General features: G+C 39.3%; 1 protein-coding gene across 12 annotated transcripts in view; it reads left to right on the top strand.

The window, feature by feature from the left end:
- Window positions 1-18748, top strand: part of CELF1 (CUGBP Elav-like family member 1) — a 63263-nt gene that overhangs the window by 22232 nt on the left and 22283 nt on the right. For 3 of the 12 annotated variants that reach the window (XM_076344451.1, XM_076344452.1, XM_076344453.1), the window contains exons 1-8: window positions 9224-9294; window positions 11369-11556; window positions 12371-12453; window positions 12869-12917; window positions 16129-16263; window positions 16452-16531; window positions 16917-17078; window positions 18443-18524. In XM_076344451.1, coding sequence (XP_076200566.1) covers window positions 9224-9294; window positions 11369-11556; window positions 12371-12453; window positions 12869-12917; window positions 16129-16263; window positions 16452-16531; window positions 16917-17078; window positions 18443-18524 — 850 coding nt within the window. Of the gene's footprint in view, window positions 1-8153; window positions 8302-9217; window positions 9295-11368; window positions 11557-12370; window positions 12454-12868; window positions 12918-16128; window positions 16264-16451; window positions 16532-16916; window positions 17079-18442; window positions 18525-18748 lie in introns of those variants that run through there. The other 9 variants (XM_076344455.1, XM_076344456.1, XM_076344457.1 and 6 more) reach the window with 6 other exon arrangements.

Here is an 18748-nt window from a genome sequence, read left to right on the forward strand (position 1 = left end):
TTTATTTCCTCTTACCATTGTTGTGACCAAGCCACTTTTCCTACTTTCTCAAGATTTTTTTTTTTCTATCTACAGTGCCAAAGTGTCTACAGGTCTTTCAGATCTCTCTTAGGTACTTAAGATTTCCATAGTTTGTCTCTCACAAAATATAAGCGTTGTTGTGTTCTAGCACTGCAATGATAAAAACTCAAAATACTTCTCAAACTGGAGAATGTACCTGAAATACACATTTTACATCTATTAACAAAAAAAAACCCCTTACAGATAAGGATAAAAGGATTAAATCTTCTACAGGTTGTTGTTGTTGTTGTTTTCAACGTTTATATGTCTTCCTAGAATGAGAGGAAGAAACCTATATGCTTCTGCTTTAAAGGCATTTGCCCTGGGATTCATACATGAATGCTACTTCCTCATATCAATTATTAATTGTAAAATGTCTTGCAAAGAGGGACAAACGTGATGATTACTCCTTGTCTATGATTTGCCAAAATTAATTATTCTAGGGAGCCTGCATTAAGGCTTGTTGTTATCTGTTCTACAAGTACAGATGCTCTAATAGGTTGTCATGCATTAATTGCTCTAAATTCATGATTTCGTCTTTTGGCAATTTGTTCATCTGCTTACTCGCTTAGTGTCTAGTATCTTTCATACAGTGTCTTCTCAGCCAGGCCTTTGCTGTCTTCTTTGCATCACAGTAAGTTTTACTGTGTTGTGGTTTTTTGGTTTGGGTTTTTTAATTCACTACTACTACCAAGAAATAGCTGATAATACTGATTTTTGTCTTCCTCTCCGTTCCTTTAGTCTGAAAAAAATGAGGAAATATGCAAGATAAAGAAACAAAATTTATCTGGGAAAGACAGAAATTTAATATACATTTCAGATCACTATTCTGAAGGTCACAATTGGGAACATCACAAAATTGAAGTCTAAAGCTAGCAAAAGAAAATGTCTTGCACTATAAGGGGAAGACAACAATTCAGGTACCTCTCGTTATATTTCTATGAAGATTAATGAAGTGTTTAATGTATCATTGGGGAACAGGTATAAGAAGGAGATAATTAAACACCAAAGAGAAGATGGAGTTTCTAGGAAAATATTCTAATTTGAAGATTTTGCTTACATTAACATCTTTTTATTTATTTTGCTGTGCTGATGTAGTAGACTATTGTCCTAATGCTGCACAGGTACTCTCCTTGAAAACAGCATGGGCAGGTACTGGCTGCCTTTGGAAAAATCCCAGTAAATACTAACCGAAATTGTCTGTCCCTCTGTAAATGGCACTATTGCAAAGAGTGATATTTGAAGTTCTTTGGAGTTTCTGGCTTTGTGTAGAGAAGAATTAAATAGATACAGATTCTGGAAATAATAGTTGTGATATATCTCAAAATAATGCAGAAATATTTGCGTAATCTTAAACCGGAGAGTAATGAGAAATGTTTTGGTCGGAGGTGGGTGTTTGAGGTTATTGTCAGGAGGCAGTTTCATGGCTGTCTATTCCATTTTTTTTCTCTTTTTGGTAATGCCTCTGCAAGCCTTTGTAGTATCATCACTGAAGTAGCAGACATATCTGCAGCGGGTCAAACACTGGGTTAGCAGCCTCATGCTGCTGTGTTAGCTGACCAGCTATGCACTAAGAAAGTAAAACTCAGGGTAGTGTTGTGCAGCTGTTCTGCCCTAGAGAAGCAGATCATTGTCTGCAGAGCTGTGGGTCGCTCGCATTGCAGAATTCCAGTACCCACAGCCCCGTCAGTATATTCACAGAACACTCGTGTCCCCTCTCAGGCAAGCAGATGAAGAGGCAATGTGTCAGAGGGAGATGAGAGGAAAATTGAAGAAGTTTGGAGGCCACTGTCTTAAAGTCTGTGAACTTCATTCATCTGCCGTAAGAGGGTCTTAAGACTGGTAATTCAGCTGCTTCTGAGTTCTTGTTAGACGTCCTGTTACTAGCAGTTACTGGCAGAGCAGGACCTAGTTGCAGGTTTTTTGGCTTCTCGGATTTGAACAGATGTTGTAACCTGTTTCCTGATACATAAGCTCTCATATTTTAGAGCTACCGTCTGCCATTTGGTGTAAGTTGTCCTCAGGAGTGAGTCAGATATTGAGTATACCACACATTGAATTTGTTCATCAATTATATGATGGCATATTGAAAGCAATTGCAAGGCATTTTAAAAAGAGGGGAAAGTATATACTGGTTACTATCTGTGCTGTAACATTTCCTGAAGTCCAGTGGTATATTTTTGGGGGTTTTTTGTTGTGCAGTTTGGGGGTGGGGGGTCAGTTTGGTGTTACTAAAGCAATTGCATATAGTGCTGATAATAGCTGAGCATTTTTAATTAGCATTTACCTAGTATGTGTATAGTTCAGTCCTTGAGTAGTTTTAACAGGACAACTCTTTTTTTTCCATAGTGCTTTTTGTTTTGTCCCAACACAAATGCATAGGCATACTCCTGCTCTTTGGCATGTTTCAGACCTATCTTTGCCATTCACAAAGGCTAATAATCTATAGTGTTTGTTTTCACCACAAAACTGATGCAGTGATCTCTCAGCCTCTCTGTTTTCAGCTCAGGAGAACCTAACCTGTTGTGGTTTGTCTGGCAGCCTCTGATGGGTCTCTTCCAAGTACTTGTCCAGTCTGTTCTTGCACTCGTGTAAGTTTATTGCATCTGCGCTATCCTGCCAACAAGGAGTTCCAAAAATCTACTACCCTTTGCATAAAATACCATCTCCTTTCCTCCTCAGGGGAGGAATGCTGGTGTATCAGTCATTAAGATCTGCTTTCTTAGCTGTCATTTGAAAAGTTAGTTTGGAGATCCTAGCTGCTTAGGAAGATAGTAGCCACACATGACCTATTACAGTTGATATATGCATTCACTTCATTGCTTGTTGTTTGAAATAAAAGCAAGAGGGACATCTAGACTGGTCAGACAAATAAATGTGTGACTGTCAAAGCAGAACTGTTTGGCATCACGTTGGAATGTGGATAATACTGTAGATACAAGTCTTCCTTACTTGTTTTTGCTGTTACATTAAGGTCAAAGATGTTTCTATCAGAGAATTAGTTGATTCCTGGACTTTACTGTTTGTACTTCCAGCAAAATGATGGCTTAAAGTCACTGGCCTGTCTAAAGACCTGATGTTCTAGACTACTTTGCTGGTGCCCTTTGAAGTGCCTTTGCACTAATGCATGCAGCATGGGGAACAAACAGGAGGAACTGGATGTCTGCGTGCAGTCTGTGCTCCAATCTAGAAGTATTTTGATTAATAGAAATAATAGATATCTGCCACAGAGAGATCAGTTGGATTTTTATTGGTCTGTTTTTAAAGGAAACAATGCACAAGCCTTATACTGTCATTCCTTCCTGAAAACTTTTGAATCCACTGTTCGTATTCAAATAAATTTGTCAGAGCAGTAAATGTCTCAAGGCATTAAGTTCCTAATCGTTTAGCATTCAGTGAGGGGGAGGTCAAAACAGAACATTCCACTCCTGCCCTTTGCCCATCGGTGTGCAACTAGCTCTGAACTAGTCTGGCTTTTGGCTATGGTCTGCACAGCTAAACAGGTAGCAGTCACTGAAGGATCTTGAGACTCATTGGATTTATTATAAGGAGGTAAGACACATAGAATCGTAGAATCGTTTAGGTTGGAAAAGACCTTAAAGATCATCAAGTCCAACTGTTAACCTAGCACTGCCAAGTACATCCGTAGGAACAGCTTTTTTTTAGTTCTGCTTTTGGTATGTATTGGCATACTTGTGTTAAGGGTTACCTCTCTAGTGTATAGGTTTACTGTATAGCAAATAGTATTCTCAGTTCTCTGAGCATCACTGCATCCTGGTTTGCCTGTGTGACATCTGGAAGTTGAGGAGCTAAGGGAAGTTGCTTGGATTTTTTCATCAGGTTGGTACAGAGCAGGGAACAGAGCTGCCTTTTCTACCACAGCTTGCAATCCCTTGATGCCTCTCTGCAAGAGCATGTTCAAGCGATAGGTCTTTTCTGACCAGCTTAGTTCAGAACCCCTTCATACAACAGACTTACACAGGTATAGGACTTTATATACTGTTTTGTCACATCATAATTGTGATCTCAGTTGCCACAGACAAGCAGTAACTTTTGTGGTTTTGATCCAAACAGTGTCTTCCGTATCTATTTTCACATGAAGATTTTGCACTGGATGTGTTGATTTAGAAAGGTAAAAAGTTGTGACTAAGGAACTAGAGAACTACCGCACTGCACAGAGCCTAATTTGTGGTTTCCTTCTGATAAGGCCTAGTACTATGTGCATTAGACAAATGGGTCTAAAATCTTAATTATTGATTAGTCTGTGTTTAAACATGAAATTACTTAGTTGTTCCTTCCTAATGTTAGCTAGAAGATGGTAGTTCTTATGTGCAGTATTTTGATGCATATAGCCCATGGGGTTATGTGTTTAAATCCCAACTGTTGTGGGTTTTTGTGTGTATATACATATGTGCAGTAAATAGAAGTGGAAAAATATATTCCTGCAAGCGTCCAGTTGTGCTCAAACCCTGTCCAGCTTCGACAGGATTACAAAAGTCACCGCCACAAAATATTTATTTTATCTGTGAATTTAGTAAGAAGTGTTCCGTCTTACCAGTTTCAAATTTGCCTTTGCCAGTCTCCTGCTTTATTCATATGAACATAGGAAACTACAACTGCTTTGTGAATTGTGTGGCAGTAGATTCTGTTTCAAGTGAATGTTGCATAGCAGTAAGAAGGCAGGAAGAACAGAAGTAGAGCTTTCAAAAGAAGCATATATACTTGAGGAAGCCCATAGACAATTTAAAAGAAAATGTACCTGTATGTGTTTCTTGTCTATCTTTTTATAAGCTCCACTGTTTAGAATTCATTAGAATAACAAATTTGTTCACTTCAGTGCAAAGTTTTATCTCCTTTTCCAGAAAAATAACCTAATTCCCTCATCTTAGAAAATAGGGTTTGTATAATTTATTTTGAATCATTTTTCTTTACTATCAAATAAAAGGGTAAGTTTAGCTGCCTTTTTATTTTTCCCTTTCTAAGAGTGCTTAGGCGGAGAAAACATCATCCTGTAAGCCAGAGGGATAGGTGACTTGCTGCTTCATCTGCTGGCAGAGAGCTGGGAGTCCTGGGGATTCTTCAGTCAGACAAAAGTTCAGAATTCATTCCTTTTGAGCTTTCACAGAATGAATTAGAGTAGAAGCTACAGGTAAACAGGACTTCATTCACAAGCCAGAGAAGTAGGTTAAGAACGTATTGATTTACCTCTCTCTCCCCCCCCCCCCCCCCCCCCCCCCCCGAAATATTTTGAGGAAGGGGAGAAAAAAAACTTATAAGCTATTTTTAGGATAAAATTTACTTACCTAATTTGTGAAAATTCATCTAGGTCTGGAGAGTATGGAGGAATCAAATGCTTACAGATAAATGCATGAGAGAGAGCACTGTGAAACTTTGCCATTTCTGAGATAAAAGCAGTTGTCATCCCCTCCAATCCTTTTTCTCCACCTGGGAACTTCTACAAAAATTTCATATAAATAAAAATATTTTTCAGTTAATTTAATCTGAATTGTAGGCAGCCCAGAAATTCATGTATTTTGATGGCAAATTCAACATTCTGAATGTGTCAAATTTGTGTACTCATGGTGCATAACTGTCATAGAGATTGGCAGAGGAAGAAACTTCAGTTTTGGCAACTAGGTAAGGGGCTTTTTGTACCCAGTGAGGCATGGGGAGACAGTTTGGATTTCAGCATAGGCAGAAAATGTTCTGATCACATGCTTACATGATCAACAATGAAACAACAGAATATTGACAAGTAGTTACTGTATTTTGATGCATGTAACCTAGGGGTTATCTCTTTAAAAACAAAACTGCAATTCAGCAACACTGTAGGGATCTGGATATGCACAGATAATACAAGGGGAAGTTTATTCTAGGATCTGTCTCCTTCAAAGCTTCATAGCGTCTGATTTCCCCATAGCCTGCATCCTTTCCCATAGTTCGCTCTCACCATCCCAGTAGTCCCTCAGCTTCAGATTTGTATATGTTGTCTGAGGTTCAGACTGTATAAAATAAAAGATGGTATTATCTTTAGCTTTCAGAGTTAATTGCTCAGTGAAATGAACAAGGCTTTCTTAGGAAAGAAAATATGAGACAGTTTTTTGTTTTGTGGGTTGTTTTGGGGGGTTTTTTAGGTTTTGTGTCCCAGGATGTGATGTAATCCTGTAAACTTAAAACTAAAAGCAAAACTTTTAGCATTTTACTCTGCAATCTCTGAGGAGCATATATAGTGATATATTCTGCAGCATAATCTAGGGCTTCAGAAGTGTAAAAAAAGTGAGATTTAATCTGTAGTATGTAGAAGTTTTTAATGTTCGTATTGTCAGATTAGCACCATATTTAAATGTGTAGCTACAGTCCATAGAGCTTGGAATTTCAGACATTGTTTCTATTATCCTTTGAATAGAAACAGTCAAATAATGGATCTGGAAGCCAGCAGGAATTTGACATCTGAGCAAAAAATAAGTGTGTTTAGCTCTCTTATTTTTCTTTCTTTCTTTGCGAGCAATGGCTAGGATGACTTTTGTGGGGTTTATAATTCCAAAGAAACACTGCTTCCTCATTTAATTCTTCTTATTTCTGCGGAGTAGTGAAATACCATCTTTTTCCACTCTTTCTGATATTTTCACAAGTGAAGTCCATAAGTCTTTTAATTTCACTAGCTTCATGCCTTCAACTAAATAACGTTAAAACAAACCTGTTTGTACACTAGTGTTTTGTGGCTGAAATTGCCATCATTACTGCAGAAGTATGGTACCCTGAGGTCTGAGTCTTGGCTAACATACCTTCAGATATTTGCTCACCATTCTAATATTGATTCTTCCTTTCCCCCAAATTGTACGTAACAGCATGTGAAATATTTTTGGCACTGTTCCTTAAATGAAGTGAGCACATCACAGGAGAGATTAGAGTAAGTATAACAAGAATTAAAAATTAATATGTAGCAGGATAGTTGCACAATAGTTTTAATTATCAAAGCCAGTAGACTGAATTTGACATGGAGTAAAACAGTGTGACAATGCCTGTAACTTGTTGCCGTTTTGTCTTAATGGAACAAGCAGATATGACTTCCATTTTGGGGAGCAGAGAGATGAGGGAAAGGGTGGGCATAGGATCAAATCATAATGACCTAGTGATTTTTTTTCAGTAAATTAATCAATCTCAGTAACCTTTTTAAAACTCGTTTTCTAGAGTATCTGTTGCCAGCATCATCTTTCATCAAACCTACAGTGAGCATGGCTGCTGGGGTATTTTACTAGCTACTTAAAAAAGCTAAAGATGACTGGAAGACCAGAAGGAATCAATTCTGGTCTTCATAGGTAAGACCAGAATTGGCAGTGTTGGTCTATAGATTTATGGGAACAGTGGCAAGAACCCCACCTTATCTTCTGCTGTTCTAGTCATATAAATCTGAAGTCTTTCTCTCTGTGGGCTCATTTTAGAGAAAGCCATAAAGTGGGCTCCAGGCTCAATTTAACATTTGAATATGATGTGTTTTACACAACATGGCATCTTTCAAGTGGGAAGCCTGCAAGATGTGTCTGAAGGTAGATATGAACAATTTACTGAAAGCTAATAAATTGACCTGTGCTCCCTAGTGCCTATTTGCATGCTCTTAACAGTGGTGCTTAGCAGGTAGCTTACGCCTTTTTCATTAAAGAATAAGCTTTCTTGCATTTACCGCATAGTAAGAGCATGCATGAAGTAGTTACTGTTGAATATCCTATGTGTGCTAAATTCATGTCCTCTCTTATTTTGCAATAACATGCATATCTCTTTGTATTACGAGGCCTAACGCCTTTTAATTAACCTCACTGTAGGCGGAAGATTGGAAACGTTCTTTTTTTTTCAGAGGTTGGAAATATTTATTTATGAAAAAATAATTGACATGCTGTCAATTATTGTGCAAGCATAAAGCAAGCTGTATATACTGGCCAGTCTAAATAACTGCAAGTACATGTTGCAGTCATTGACAGACAAGAAAGAAGTGATCGCAGCTGCCCCAGCATGCATTCCTTGATGCTCTAAGAGTTTATTTTGTGGTTATATTGACAGTATACATAAGGCTTATCTGGATTCACATTGGACTTGAATTCATCATCCCTCCTGGAGTGCTCGGACACATCCAGCTGCCTCTGCAGCACTCACTCTCTGCAATCAAATATTTCTGCATCTCCCGATGTATCCAGTACTATCCAGATTATCTCCCCATTAGTTTGGGTATTGGAGATTTAACAAGAGGTCTGTATTGTGTGTATAAATACACCTCACAGTTCCTTGATCAACATGTTATTCCTGTTTTAATGATGAAGCAGCTGAGGTGTTCTGATCAGTGTTTTCAAAGATTATAAAACAGTTTTCAACAAATCACTGTGTTTTTCCCTTTCCTTATCTATAGGCTCTGTATATCTCTGGATTTATAGATGCATAACGGGAAAGTATTGTTTCCAGAACGATGTATGTTTTGCTCCTGTAAAAGGAGTAGGTTTTGGTGTTCTGTGGTTGTTAAGGAATTTTTGAGTAATCAAATCTTCTTAGCTTTGATTTTTTTTGGCAAGTTCAGAGAAACATTTTAGTTGGCATTTTTCTCCCTGGAAGTTAGGAGAATGTCAAAAATAGTGCACAAGGTGAAAAGAGTGAGATCAGCCATTGAAAACGTTTATGGTGAAGGAACCTCACTTCACACCTTAATACTGGTGATATGGGAAGTGTCTGTCTGAACCTCAAGGCCTTGGACTGCCATTTTGGGAGGCAAGGAGTTAGTTGGGGATGGAAAGACTGGAGTTTGTATTCTTTCTGCTCTGTTACCCATTGCTATCTTCATGGATCTGACACTCTGTTTATCTGACAGTGCACTCAGTACTGCTTCGCCAGGGAAAATTGCACAAAACAAGCCCAGTGCATCAGCATTTTCATTGTGTATTAAGCTGAGCCTCCCTTCACATGGTCACATCCCCTTTTTAATCTGGGATTCCATGTCCCTTTCCCAGTCCAGCCTGTTTCTGTGGTGTCTATTGCTGGTCTCCCTGAGCTTCTGTTTCTGTGGTTTGAGTGTTTTTTGTGTGGCTGAGTGTTAAGACCTGCAGGACTTTTGGAAGTGGCGTTGTTTGGGGGTTAGGCAATACACTGATTTAGTTTTAGTAGTTTGTCACAGACTGAGGTGATGGCTGCGTTCAAGTTGGATTTCCTCCCAGAGATGATGGTGGACCATTGCTCCTTGAATGCTAGCCCTGTGTAAGTATTTTGTCTTCATGTCTAAGTTTATAACTAAAGTGATAGTTGGAATTGCTGTCTCTGAAGCCTCTGCTGTCTGAGGAACTCCCCTTGAGGGGGGGTGGAAAGAGAGGAGAGCCTGCAGTTTGTTTTCTTGAAGAAATCCTAGTGGGCATTGACAATTGATGTTGGATTCTGGATAGGGGGAAAAATGATCTGATAATTTTGGGGATGAGGGCTAAGGAGGAATAAAGCTATCTGGCAGTACTGTTTATAGTATGCTACAGGTGCTGATATTATAAAATCAGTTATTTAAATAAATTGTTGGGAGAACAGTTTCTATTCTTCCCTATTAATGACTCTAGACTAAACCTTTTAATTAGGAGTGAAAGATTCCTTGAATACTGTTGAGGTCATGTTAAGAGTTGCCCAGTTAACAGGAACCATGCTGTGGTCTTAAAGCTACCCATGGCATAGAAGGCAGGGCTGAAAATTGTTATTGGAAGAGGGTTAATGATTTCCAGTCGTTCTCAATTGGAATGAAAAGACATTGAATGAAAAGAGGTAGTTTACCTCTTTGTAAAAGGTATTGTTTGCATTGGATATTTGGAGAGGTGCTGGCCCTTTCTGAGTGGAAAGGTAGAGAGGAGTGAAAGGATTTTTGATGATTCCCTTCCCTTCTAGTAAGAAGCTTTGTTGTTTCTGAGGTCTGTTCATACAGTTAGAAAATTATGAGCTTTCCCAGCATCAGTTTTCCCTTAGGCTCTGAACAGCAGCGTATCAAGGGGAAAAATTAACTGAATATTACCTGGTTTGGAAATTTTTTTTTTTAAATTCTATTCAGGCGGGAATATGATTGCAGATGGACAGTGAGAGGAACGCTGTTTACTGTAATGTGCAGTTAATAAGCCATTCAAAAACTATCTTTAAAGGAAAAAAGCAGAGGTGAAGAGAGCTGACTACTCTGGAAGAAGGCCACCTGTATTCTTCAACAAAGAGTTTGGGGGCGGGGGGAATCATTGTATAGTTACTATTCCACTCCCCATGTCCTTTCTAGATTATGCAGGGGTTGGTCAGCAATTTTAACCTACTAATCACTATAGCTACAATAGGATGTCGTTACAGGCAGTCTTCCACAGAGATAGGTCCTGTGGTATACCAGGCTGTGACTATCGATAACAAGACCTCATGTTGCACTTGGCAAACAATGAGGAGCCAATACAGAAAGCAGTGTATGACTGTCAACTAGCTGGGTGGAGTATAACACAGTTTTATTAATAGGCTGTAAACTGTTCGTATGGCTAGATACAATGCCTTGAAGCCTGTTGAAGATTCCCATACTCAAAAATTCTGTGTTGTTGTAGTCTAAGAAGTGACTTTTCTGTGTTAACACCCTACCATTACTCAACTTGATTCAGTCTGTGACTAACTAGGTTGTCCAATCCCAACCTGTTCATGTACAACCTAAGCCTGGTTTTTTGCCAAATATTGTTGAAAGCTCCCTCGTTTCACAAAGAGCTATTGCCTTGTAAACCTTTAATGAAACTTCTCATCTGTTCAGTTGTACCTGTTTCTCTGTTTTAAGATGCATCTTCACCCTGGGAAACAGTTCCAGATAGTCACATTTGATAACAATGAAAAAAACGTTATCCTTTCATTTTCACTGGTTACTGGTAACTTCAGTAGTCTGTGGGTAGACTGAGTTTAGGTTCCTTCCTGTTCTGGTTTCTTTTTCTGTAAAACTTTACACGGTTGAACTATTGATATTTTGCAGTTATCTCAACAGATTTATGTCCTGAATCCCAGATGCTGACTACGCTATAGGAACAAATGTTAAGAGAAGTTTTCAACAGCTGTGTAGAGTGTTTGATTTCTAAGTACACAGCTTGCCAATGAATGTGAATGATGTTTCTGAATATTCTCTGGTATGCAGGACTGGGAATGCGCAAGAGTCTTTATATTTTAATCATATAAATTTATATATGTGTAGAATTTTTTTTTTTTAATCTCACTGTAAGCATGCTTCTTCTAGCTGCAGTAGCATCTAGAATCTATGGAAAGATATAAACCAGAATTTCCTTCTTGTTTTTCATAGCTCAAAGAAAATGAATGGCACACTGGATCACCCAGACCAACCTGATCTAGATGCTATCAAGATGTTTGTGGGTCAGGTCCCACGGAGCTGGTGTGAGAAGGATCTAAGAGAACTTTTTGAACAGTATGGTGCTGTCTATGAAATCAATGTCTTGAGGGACAGGAGCCAAAACCCTCCTCAAAGCAAAGGTGAGAACTTCTGTACTTCTCACATGAGACTTGGGGTCTCAGCTGCTTTACATAGTTAGAATCTTAGCTGTTTGCTTATTCAGACATCCCTATGTGTTGGAGCTCTGTATGACCAGGTGTGCATGCAAGCCCAGGCTTTATAGTCTTTAAGTGTATGTGTCTTAATTATACTTGGACTGTGATCCAGTCATTAGCTGAGCTGAGGAAAATCATAATTTTTTTTTTAGAGCTCAGAAGTAATGGGGATTCTTGAAGAGTATGGATTATAATTGCAAAGCAGAACATCAAATTAATATTGTGTTGCTCCAGAGCATTATTGTGATGCTATGGTATGACCAAAATGTTGCTGGAAGTGTCACAGTTTCAGATAAAATATAAAATTGAGGTCTTAAGTATTTGATGTACACCAATGACTGTGTACATCAAATCCTAACTAAATGCTGTACCTGGATTTGCAGTTCAGTTATATGCATTATCTTATTTCCTGTGAAACTAGGTAAGTTTTTGGTACTAGCAAATAATTGTTGAGCTTGATAATGGAAGAGGCCGACAATTATTTGGCAGATGTATCTAAATGTTTGTTTTAATGGTGTATTGGTGATGTTGGGTCAGTTCTGAATATATCCTATTGTATTACACTTAGAAATCTTTTTTAAACAGTCACATTCAGTAGTACCTACCTATTTCAATGTCTAACCTCTTCTACTTGTCATACGTTTTGCATTGGAAGAATAGAAGTGGGACTTGCAATTTCTGTACAGCATGTCAAGATTCATAGTGTTCTTTCTTGGCTAGCATTTTGTTTCAATTGCAGGGTGCTGTTTTGTTACATTTTATACCCGTAAAGCTGCACTAGAAGCACAGAATGCTCTTCACAACATGAAGATCCTCCCAGGGGTAAGAGAAGACCCATGCTTTCTTTGCAACTCTATCTTGTTTTTCTGAGCTCTGGCACCACTGATGTACAAACATATGTTATCTTGCCCTCAAATCATGTTTTAAAAGAACTATTCAAGAGAGCAATGTCATCAGATTTGTATGACAACAGATCTTAAGGGAATTTTGGAGCATTTGGGAGAATAATATGGTAGTGAAGTGGGTGGGCATGGCTCCTATAATACTCTCTGTGGAGGAATGATGGCATATCATTAGGAAAGCTTTTCTTTCTTCTAGAAATCTATGTATTGTTACATATCCACTTCTGTAGAGGCAATGTAGGCTACCATTTCTTTCTTCCACAATTCTTATGGGATGTATTTCATATAGTATAAAGTGAATGCATATAGGATTAAATAATCTTTTTACATTTCAGATGCACCATCCTATCCAGATGAAACCAGCTGACAGTGAAAAGAGTAATGGTAAGCTGTACTAAAGTCTGAGTTTGGTGGCATCATTTGTGCTGGTAGGGAAGCTTGAGGATTTTCCTTTTGTTGAACAGCTTCTGGTGAAGTCATCTTGAATTGGAGACCTGATTTTTTTTAAAGGAAAAAAAAAAAGTGTGTTTTCAGTAAGAGGTGTCTCTAAAATTCCGTGACTCGGTATCTCCCGCTGCTGCTTGTGGTAGAACCATGTTGTCAGTTAGGGAAACATCCAGTGAGTTCTTCTTTGTACTAAGGTGGTTTAAATCTTTGTTGGGGACAGGGACAGTGGGGTTGAGTGCACCCTCAGCAAGTTTGCAGATGACACCAAGCTGAGTGCTGTGGTTGATACTCTAGAGGGAAGGGATGCCATCCAGAGGGACTTGGACAGGCTAAAGAGGTGGGCCCGTGTGAACCTCGTGAAGTTCAATAAGGCCAAGTGCAAGGTCTGGCACCGGGGTCAGGGCAACCCCAAACATGGATGCAGGCTGGGCGGAGAATGGATTGAGAGCAGCCCTGTGGAGAAGGACTTGGGTGTATTGGTGGATGAAAAACTGAATATAAGCCGGCAATGTGCGCTTACAGCCCAGAAAGCCAGTCATGTCCTGGGCTGCATCAAAAGAAGGACTAACAGGTTGAGGGAGGTGATTCTCCCACCCTACTCAGCTCTCGTGAGACCCTACCTGGAGTACTGTGTTCAGCTCTGGGGCCCCCAGCATAAGAAAGACATGGACCTGTTCGAGCAGGTCCAGAGGAGGGCCATGAAGATGGTGCTCCAGGGGGCTGGAGCAGCTCCCCTATGAGGACAGGCTGAGAGAGTTGGAGTTGTTTAGCCTAGAGAAGAGAAGGCCCTGGGGAGACCTTATAGCAGCCTTCCAGTACTTAAAGGGGGCCTACAGGAAAGATGGGGAGGGATTCTTTGTCAGGGAATGTAGCGATAAGATGAGGGGTAACGGTTTTAAATCGAAAGGGTGTAGATTAGATATTAGGAAGAAATTCTTTACTGTGAGGGTGGTGAGACACTGGAACAGGCTGCCCAGAGTGGTTCTGGATGCCCCCTCCTTGGAAGTGTTCAAGGCCGGATTGGATGGGTCTTTGAGCAACCTGATGTAGTGGAAGGTGCCCCTGCCCACGGCAGGGGAGTTGGAACTAGATCATCTTTAAGGTCCTTTCCAACCCAAACCATTCAATGATTCTATGAAATCTAGAAATGCTTTTTCAAGTGCTTGACCAATTTGAAGCAAGGCCTGTTGCAGCTAGGGTGGGAGTCAAAACTACTTCTTGTAGTATACAAGGGAGATTGAGAATTCACAACAGTTTAGTAGAGAAAAAACTGTGAATATTTCTGCACATCGGCCATTTCAGATGGATTAAGACCTTTAGCATCTACCATTGGGTAAATGATCATTTACCCATGTATTTCCATTATGAGTTTATCTATGTACATACATATATGCTCAAATGTGTATGTGTCTATATATATTGCTGCAAGATAAGCAAAGAAAGTGTTTAGCATCTTGTAGTTTCAGCCTTTCTAGGCTTGGCTGAATTTTATTTTCTTCATTTGCCGTTGCTACTATAAGATTAGTGTTGTACCATGAAGATGATAATCCTGGTTCCAGAAAACTTACCTCTTAAGATAATTGGAAACAGAAGATTGGATATACGGGTAACATATAGTAGGAGTAATTCCATCTGCAAATTCCTCCATGTGTATACAAGATATGTTTCTGTGTAAATATATCCAGAAAGGAGTAATTCTTTTGAAGTATTGTTGGGAGGAGAACAGAATAGGTTCTCTAAACTAAAATTGATAGTGCATTATACACACGAATATCCTGGGAAAATAATGGAAAGAGGAAAGAAGTATTTAATGGAATTTTAGGGTGACAGTTCTGAGGGTATTATATAATTATGTATAATATATAATATATTTTTATATATATATAATTTTAACTTACCATTAATAAAAGGGATTCTAGATCTCTTGAACTAAAACGGACTGCAAAAAGGATTTGAAAGCAGCTTTCTGCTCTAAGAGCTTGAAAGTGAACTGGGTACAACATTAAGATTTAATAGTCAGTTAAAGTCATGTCAGCTGGAATAGTTTGGAATTTTCCTCTTCAACACCATAGAAGACTCAGCAAGTAAGTTGATTTCCCCTCACCATGGCAGTAAATAGAAGACTTTCTCTCTTGAAGCTTCAAATTGTATGACAGCCTTCATCATATAATATTTTATATTGTGCTGAATGTTGTATTTGCAAACTGTTTTATATTTCCAAATGGTATTCTGCATAATTTGCTTCATACTTTAAAAGCAAGTATTTCAGCGTTGATTAGCATCCTTAAATAAGTAAAACGAGAGGTATAAAGTTCTGCTCTGGATTCAAATTCACCTCACTCCCTTAAATGACCTTAAACTGACATTAGTAACCACTAACTGGAAAGTTAAGAGAAATGTCTTTCTGGACCATTTATTTTAAAATAGTCTGCACACTGAAAGGTATTCTCCAACTCTAATGTATCTAGTAGCATCAGTGTTTAGAGGCAAGATACAGTAGCACACAGTCCGTCGTTCTGATTTGAGGTATTATTTTCATGCTTTTGGTACAGATTAGAACGGATTAGTCTGAAACAGAACTAAAACTGTTCTGTTTTAGCAACTGCTGTTGCTTCCACTGATGAGACAGGAGCATGAGGAAATAGGCAGATCTAAATTTAAGTGATTGGCATGATAAAGAGGCTAGAAGGAAGCTTTCTGCAGCTCACTTGCTTGTTTAGATACAGTTAGGTATGTTGATAGTCTAAAGATAGAAGAGACTCAAGAGAGGGGATGAAAATAGTCCAATAAAATACATACAAGTCTTCTCTCACTCGCCAGGAACTGAATGTAGGAGATACAGGGAAGTGCTGAATCTGATACATTTTTTTCCTTTTCTTACATTCTTGCAGTTCACAGGCTTGCAAGGGAGAAACCGTCAGCAAAATGTAAACATAAAACATCATAAAACAGGCATTCTTTCAGGTTCATTGAGGTATCTCATATGCATCCTCTTAAATTGAAGAGATTCCATTATTGGGAATCTGGTTTTGACAAGCGCCTACCCTAAATACAAGGGAAATAACTGCAGTTGATGGAGAACACTTGACAAAATAAGATCTAGTAAGCGCGTATTTGCTGGTAATACTCTTATCCTTTGATTTCTTAGCAGTAGAAGATAGGAAGTTGTTTATTGGAATGATATCCAAGAAGTGCAATGAAAATGATATCAGAGTGATGTTCTCCCCCTTTGGGCAGATTGAAGAATGCAGGATATTACGGGGCCCAGATGGCCTGAGCCGAGGTAAGCAGGAAGCTTTTTCAGCAGTTCAAGGTTCTCCACTGGATGCTGCCTTTTGCAACTCAAGGTGGCATTTCAGCTCTTTCTGTGATTCCCACCCCCAAGCCCCCCGTAGGCATTTTCATTTCTTTATTCATCCCAGTAATTGTGGATGTAGTGAATGACTTGGTTCCTTTTTGTTCTTTCCCCAGGTTGTGCATTTGTGACTTTTACAACAAGAGCTATGGCACAAACAGCAATCAAAGCAATGCACCAAGCACAAACCATGGAGGTAAAACAAGTTAGTGGGTGTCAGGAGAAGATGTAATTTGTCAGGCAGTCACTATGGAGTTTGGAGGACTAGAGAGCAGAGAGAAGGATGAGTGCAGTGTGTGTTTCTTTGCAAATACTACTCCTGGACTTTTGTGTTTGTTCTGTTCCTATTTTTAGAGCTCAAGATAGAAACTTCTTCATTTGCAGAGAAAATACCAAAATACAAAATAGAATTAAAAGCAAATGAGATTTTGAACCTTTAATGAAATGTGCTGTTTGAATATATACATATGTATGTATGCATGTGGGGGGAGGGGAATGCTTCCAATGACTGGGTCTTAATGCAGTATTTTTGTGACTGCTGGGAATAGCAAGTATGTAATTGTTTGAATTGCTGTTCGCAGGGTTGCTCTTCTCCCATTGTGGTAAAATTTGCAGACACGCAGAAGGACAAAGAGCAGAAACGAATTGCTCAGCAACTCCAGCAACAAATGCAACAGATCAGTGCTGCCTCAGTATGGGGAAACCTGGCTGGTCTCAACACACTTGGACCCCAATACTTAGCAGTGAGTTTCTGATTTGGGTTCTTTTCATCTCTTCAGGGATTACAGTGTCTGACTGTCTTGTAGGGTTTAATGTATTCATTTTTAGAAGGCTCCTGATAGGTAGGAGCAGGGTTCTTAATCCCCATTTTGTGGATGAGGAGGCTGAAGTTATGTGCTAACAGCTATTCAGGATACATGTGAGTGAGGATTTCAACCCCAGTCACTGTAGCCCTAACTACTGAAGCTTTTTTTTTCCCCTGTCTTCTTTTGTGCTGGGAAGATTTTCTCCATGTGTTACGGCCTCAATGTTTACCCATATAAATGCCTTTTTCATGTCTATCTGGTGACATAGTTCTTGTATTCCTCTTCCATTTTTCCTTTTTCATCCTTTACTTCTCTCATCCTCTTCCAGTGAAAACCTAGAACAGTGCTTGGTGCTGTCCAAATAGAAAAGGTGATCAGGTTGGAAGTGCCAAGCAGCTGACAGTGCACAGAAAGGAAAAAAAAAAAAGCAGCCCCAGAAAATAGAGAGAAACTACTCTCTTTAGCAAAAATGACACAACAGAAGGTAGTCTGCTGTTTGTCAGTGATTTTTGTTGTTTTTGCTGGGTCCCTAAAGGGTGAACTTTTCATAAACTCTGAGCTCTGGCTTATGTGGGTTGCCAGAGTAGCTATGAGAACTGTATTCATGCAATATAAGGTCTGGGGAACAGAAAAGGAAAATTTCATCTCATTCTTGGTGTGGTGTACTGTTGAAATGGGGGCATTCTTTCTTTTACTACTGCTTTAGGTTTGGTAGATTGGGATTTTTTATAACAACACCTAGTTAATGGAGAAAGGAATAGGAAAGCCCTCTAAATAGCTTCTGAGCTAAGGCTTGAAACTTCTCTCATGGCTGCTGTGCTTAAGGAAAGTGGAGGGGGTACCCTCTCACAGTGGCTCTTTGGTTTTGGTATGGCATTTGCCATTTGTCCTATGCTGGCAGTGTCAGCTGTAAAGTCTGGCTTGAGTTAGTATATCCTTAGGGATGGCAATCCTGCTTGAGGTGCTTTGAATAGGAGTTCTCTCTCACTACTGATTCTACTGGTTTTGTCTTGGTGTATTAGCTATAAACTTCCCTCAACATTGATTATGTTGAGTGGGGAAAGCATTGTGCTGTTGCTTTGGCTGGAATGTGATGCATGGGCAACGTGGATTTTCACTATGGTGGTGCTCTGGCTGTATTGTGTAAGGGGAATTCTCTTTACGCTTTGCTATGATGTGGTGCATGGGCAGTGGGAGTTCCCTTTGTGACGGCGCTCTGGCTGTGGTGTGATGCAGTTTCTCCCAGAAGCGGAGCCAGCCCTCACTCTCACTCTTGTTTTGTTTTTTGGTGTAATGTCTAGCTTTATTTGCAGCTCCTTCAGCAGACAGCAGCTGCATCATCTGGGAACCTGAACACATTGAGCAGCCTCCACCCAATGGGAGGTGAGTTTTTTTTTCTACCAGATGACAAGTTCAGTGGCAAAGAAAAGAGAAGGAGGGTAGAGAAAGTAGCCAAAAGGCTGTAGACACATTAACCTCATTTGAAATAAGTAGTCCTGAGTTTACCCACTCCTTTGGAATGACAGGAATCCTCTGCTACAAGTGTGGATGTTCCTTCTTAATCTTAGTTAACCATTGTCCCCAAGGTAAGTTGTGGTATGCTGGTA

Source organism: Aptenodytes patagonicus, chromosome 7, assembly GCF_965638725.1.
Source record: "Aptenodytes patagonicus chromosome 7, bAptPat1.pri.cur, whole genome shotgun sequence".
NCBI classification, from domain to species: Eukaryota; Metazoa; Chordata; class Aves; order Sphenisciformes; family Spheniscidae; genus Aptenodytes; species Aptenodytes patagonicus.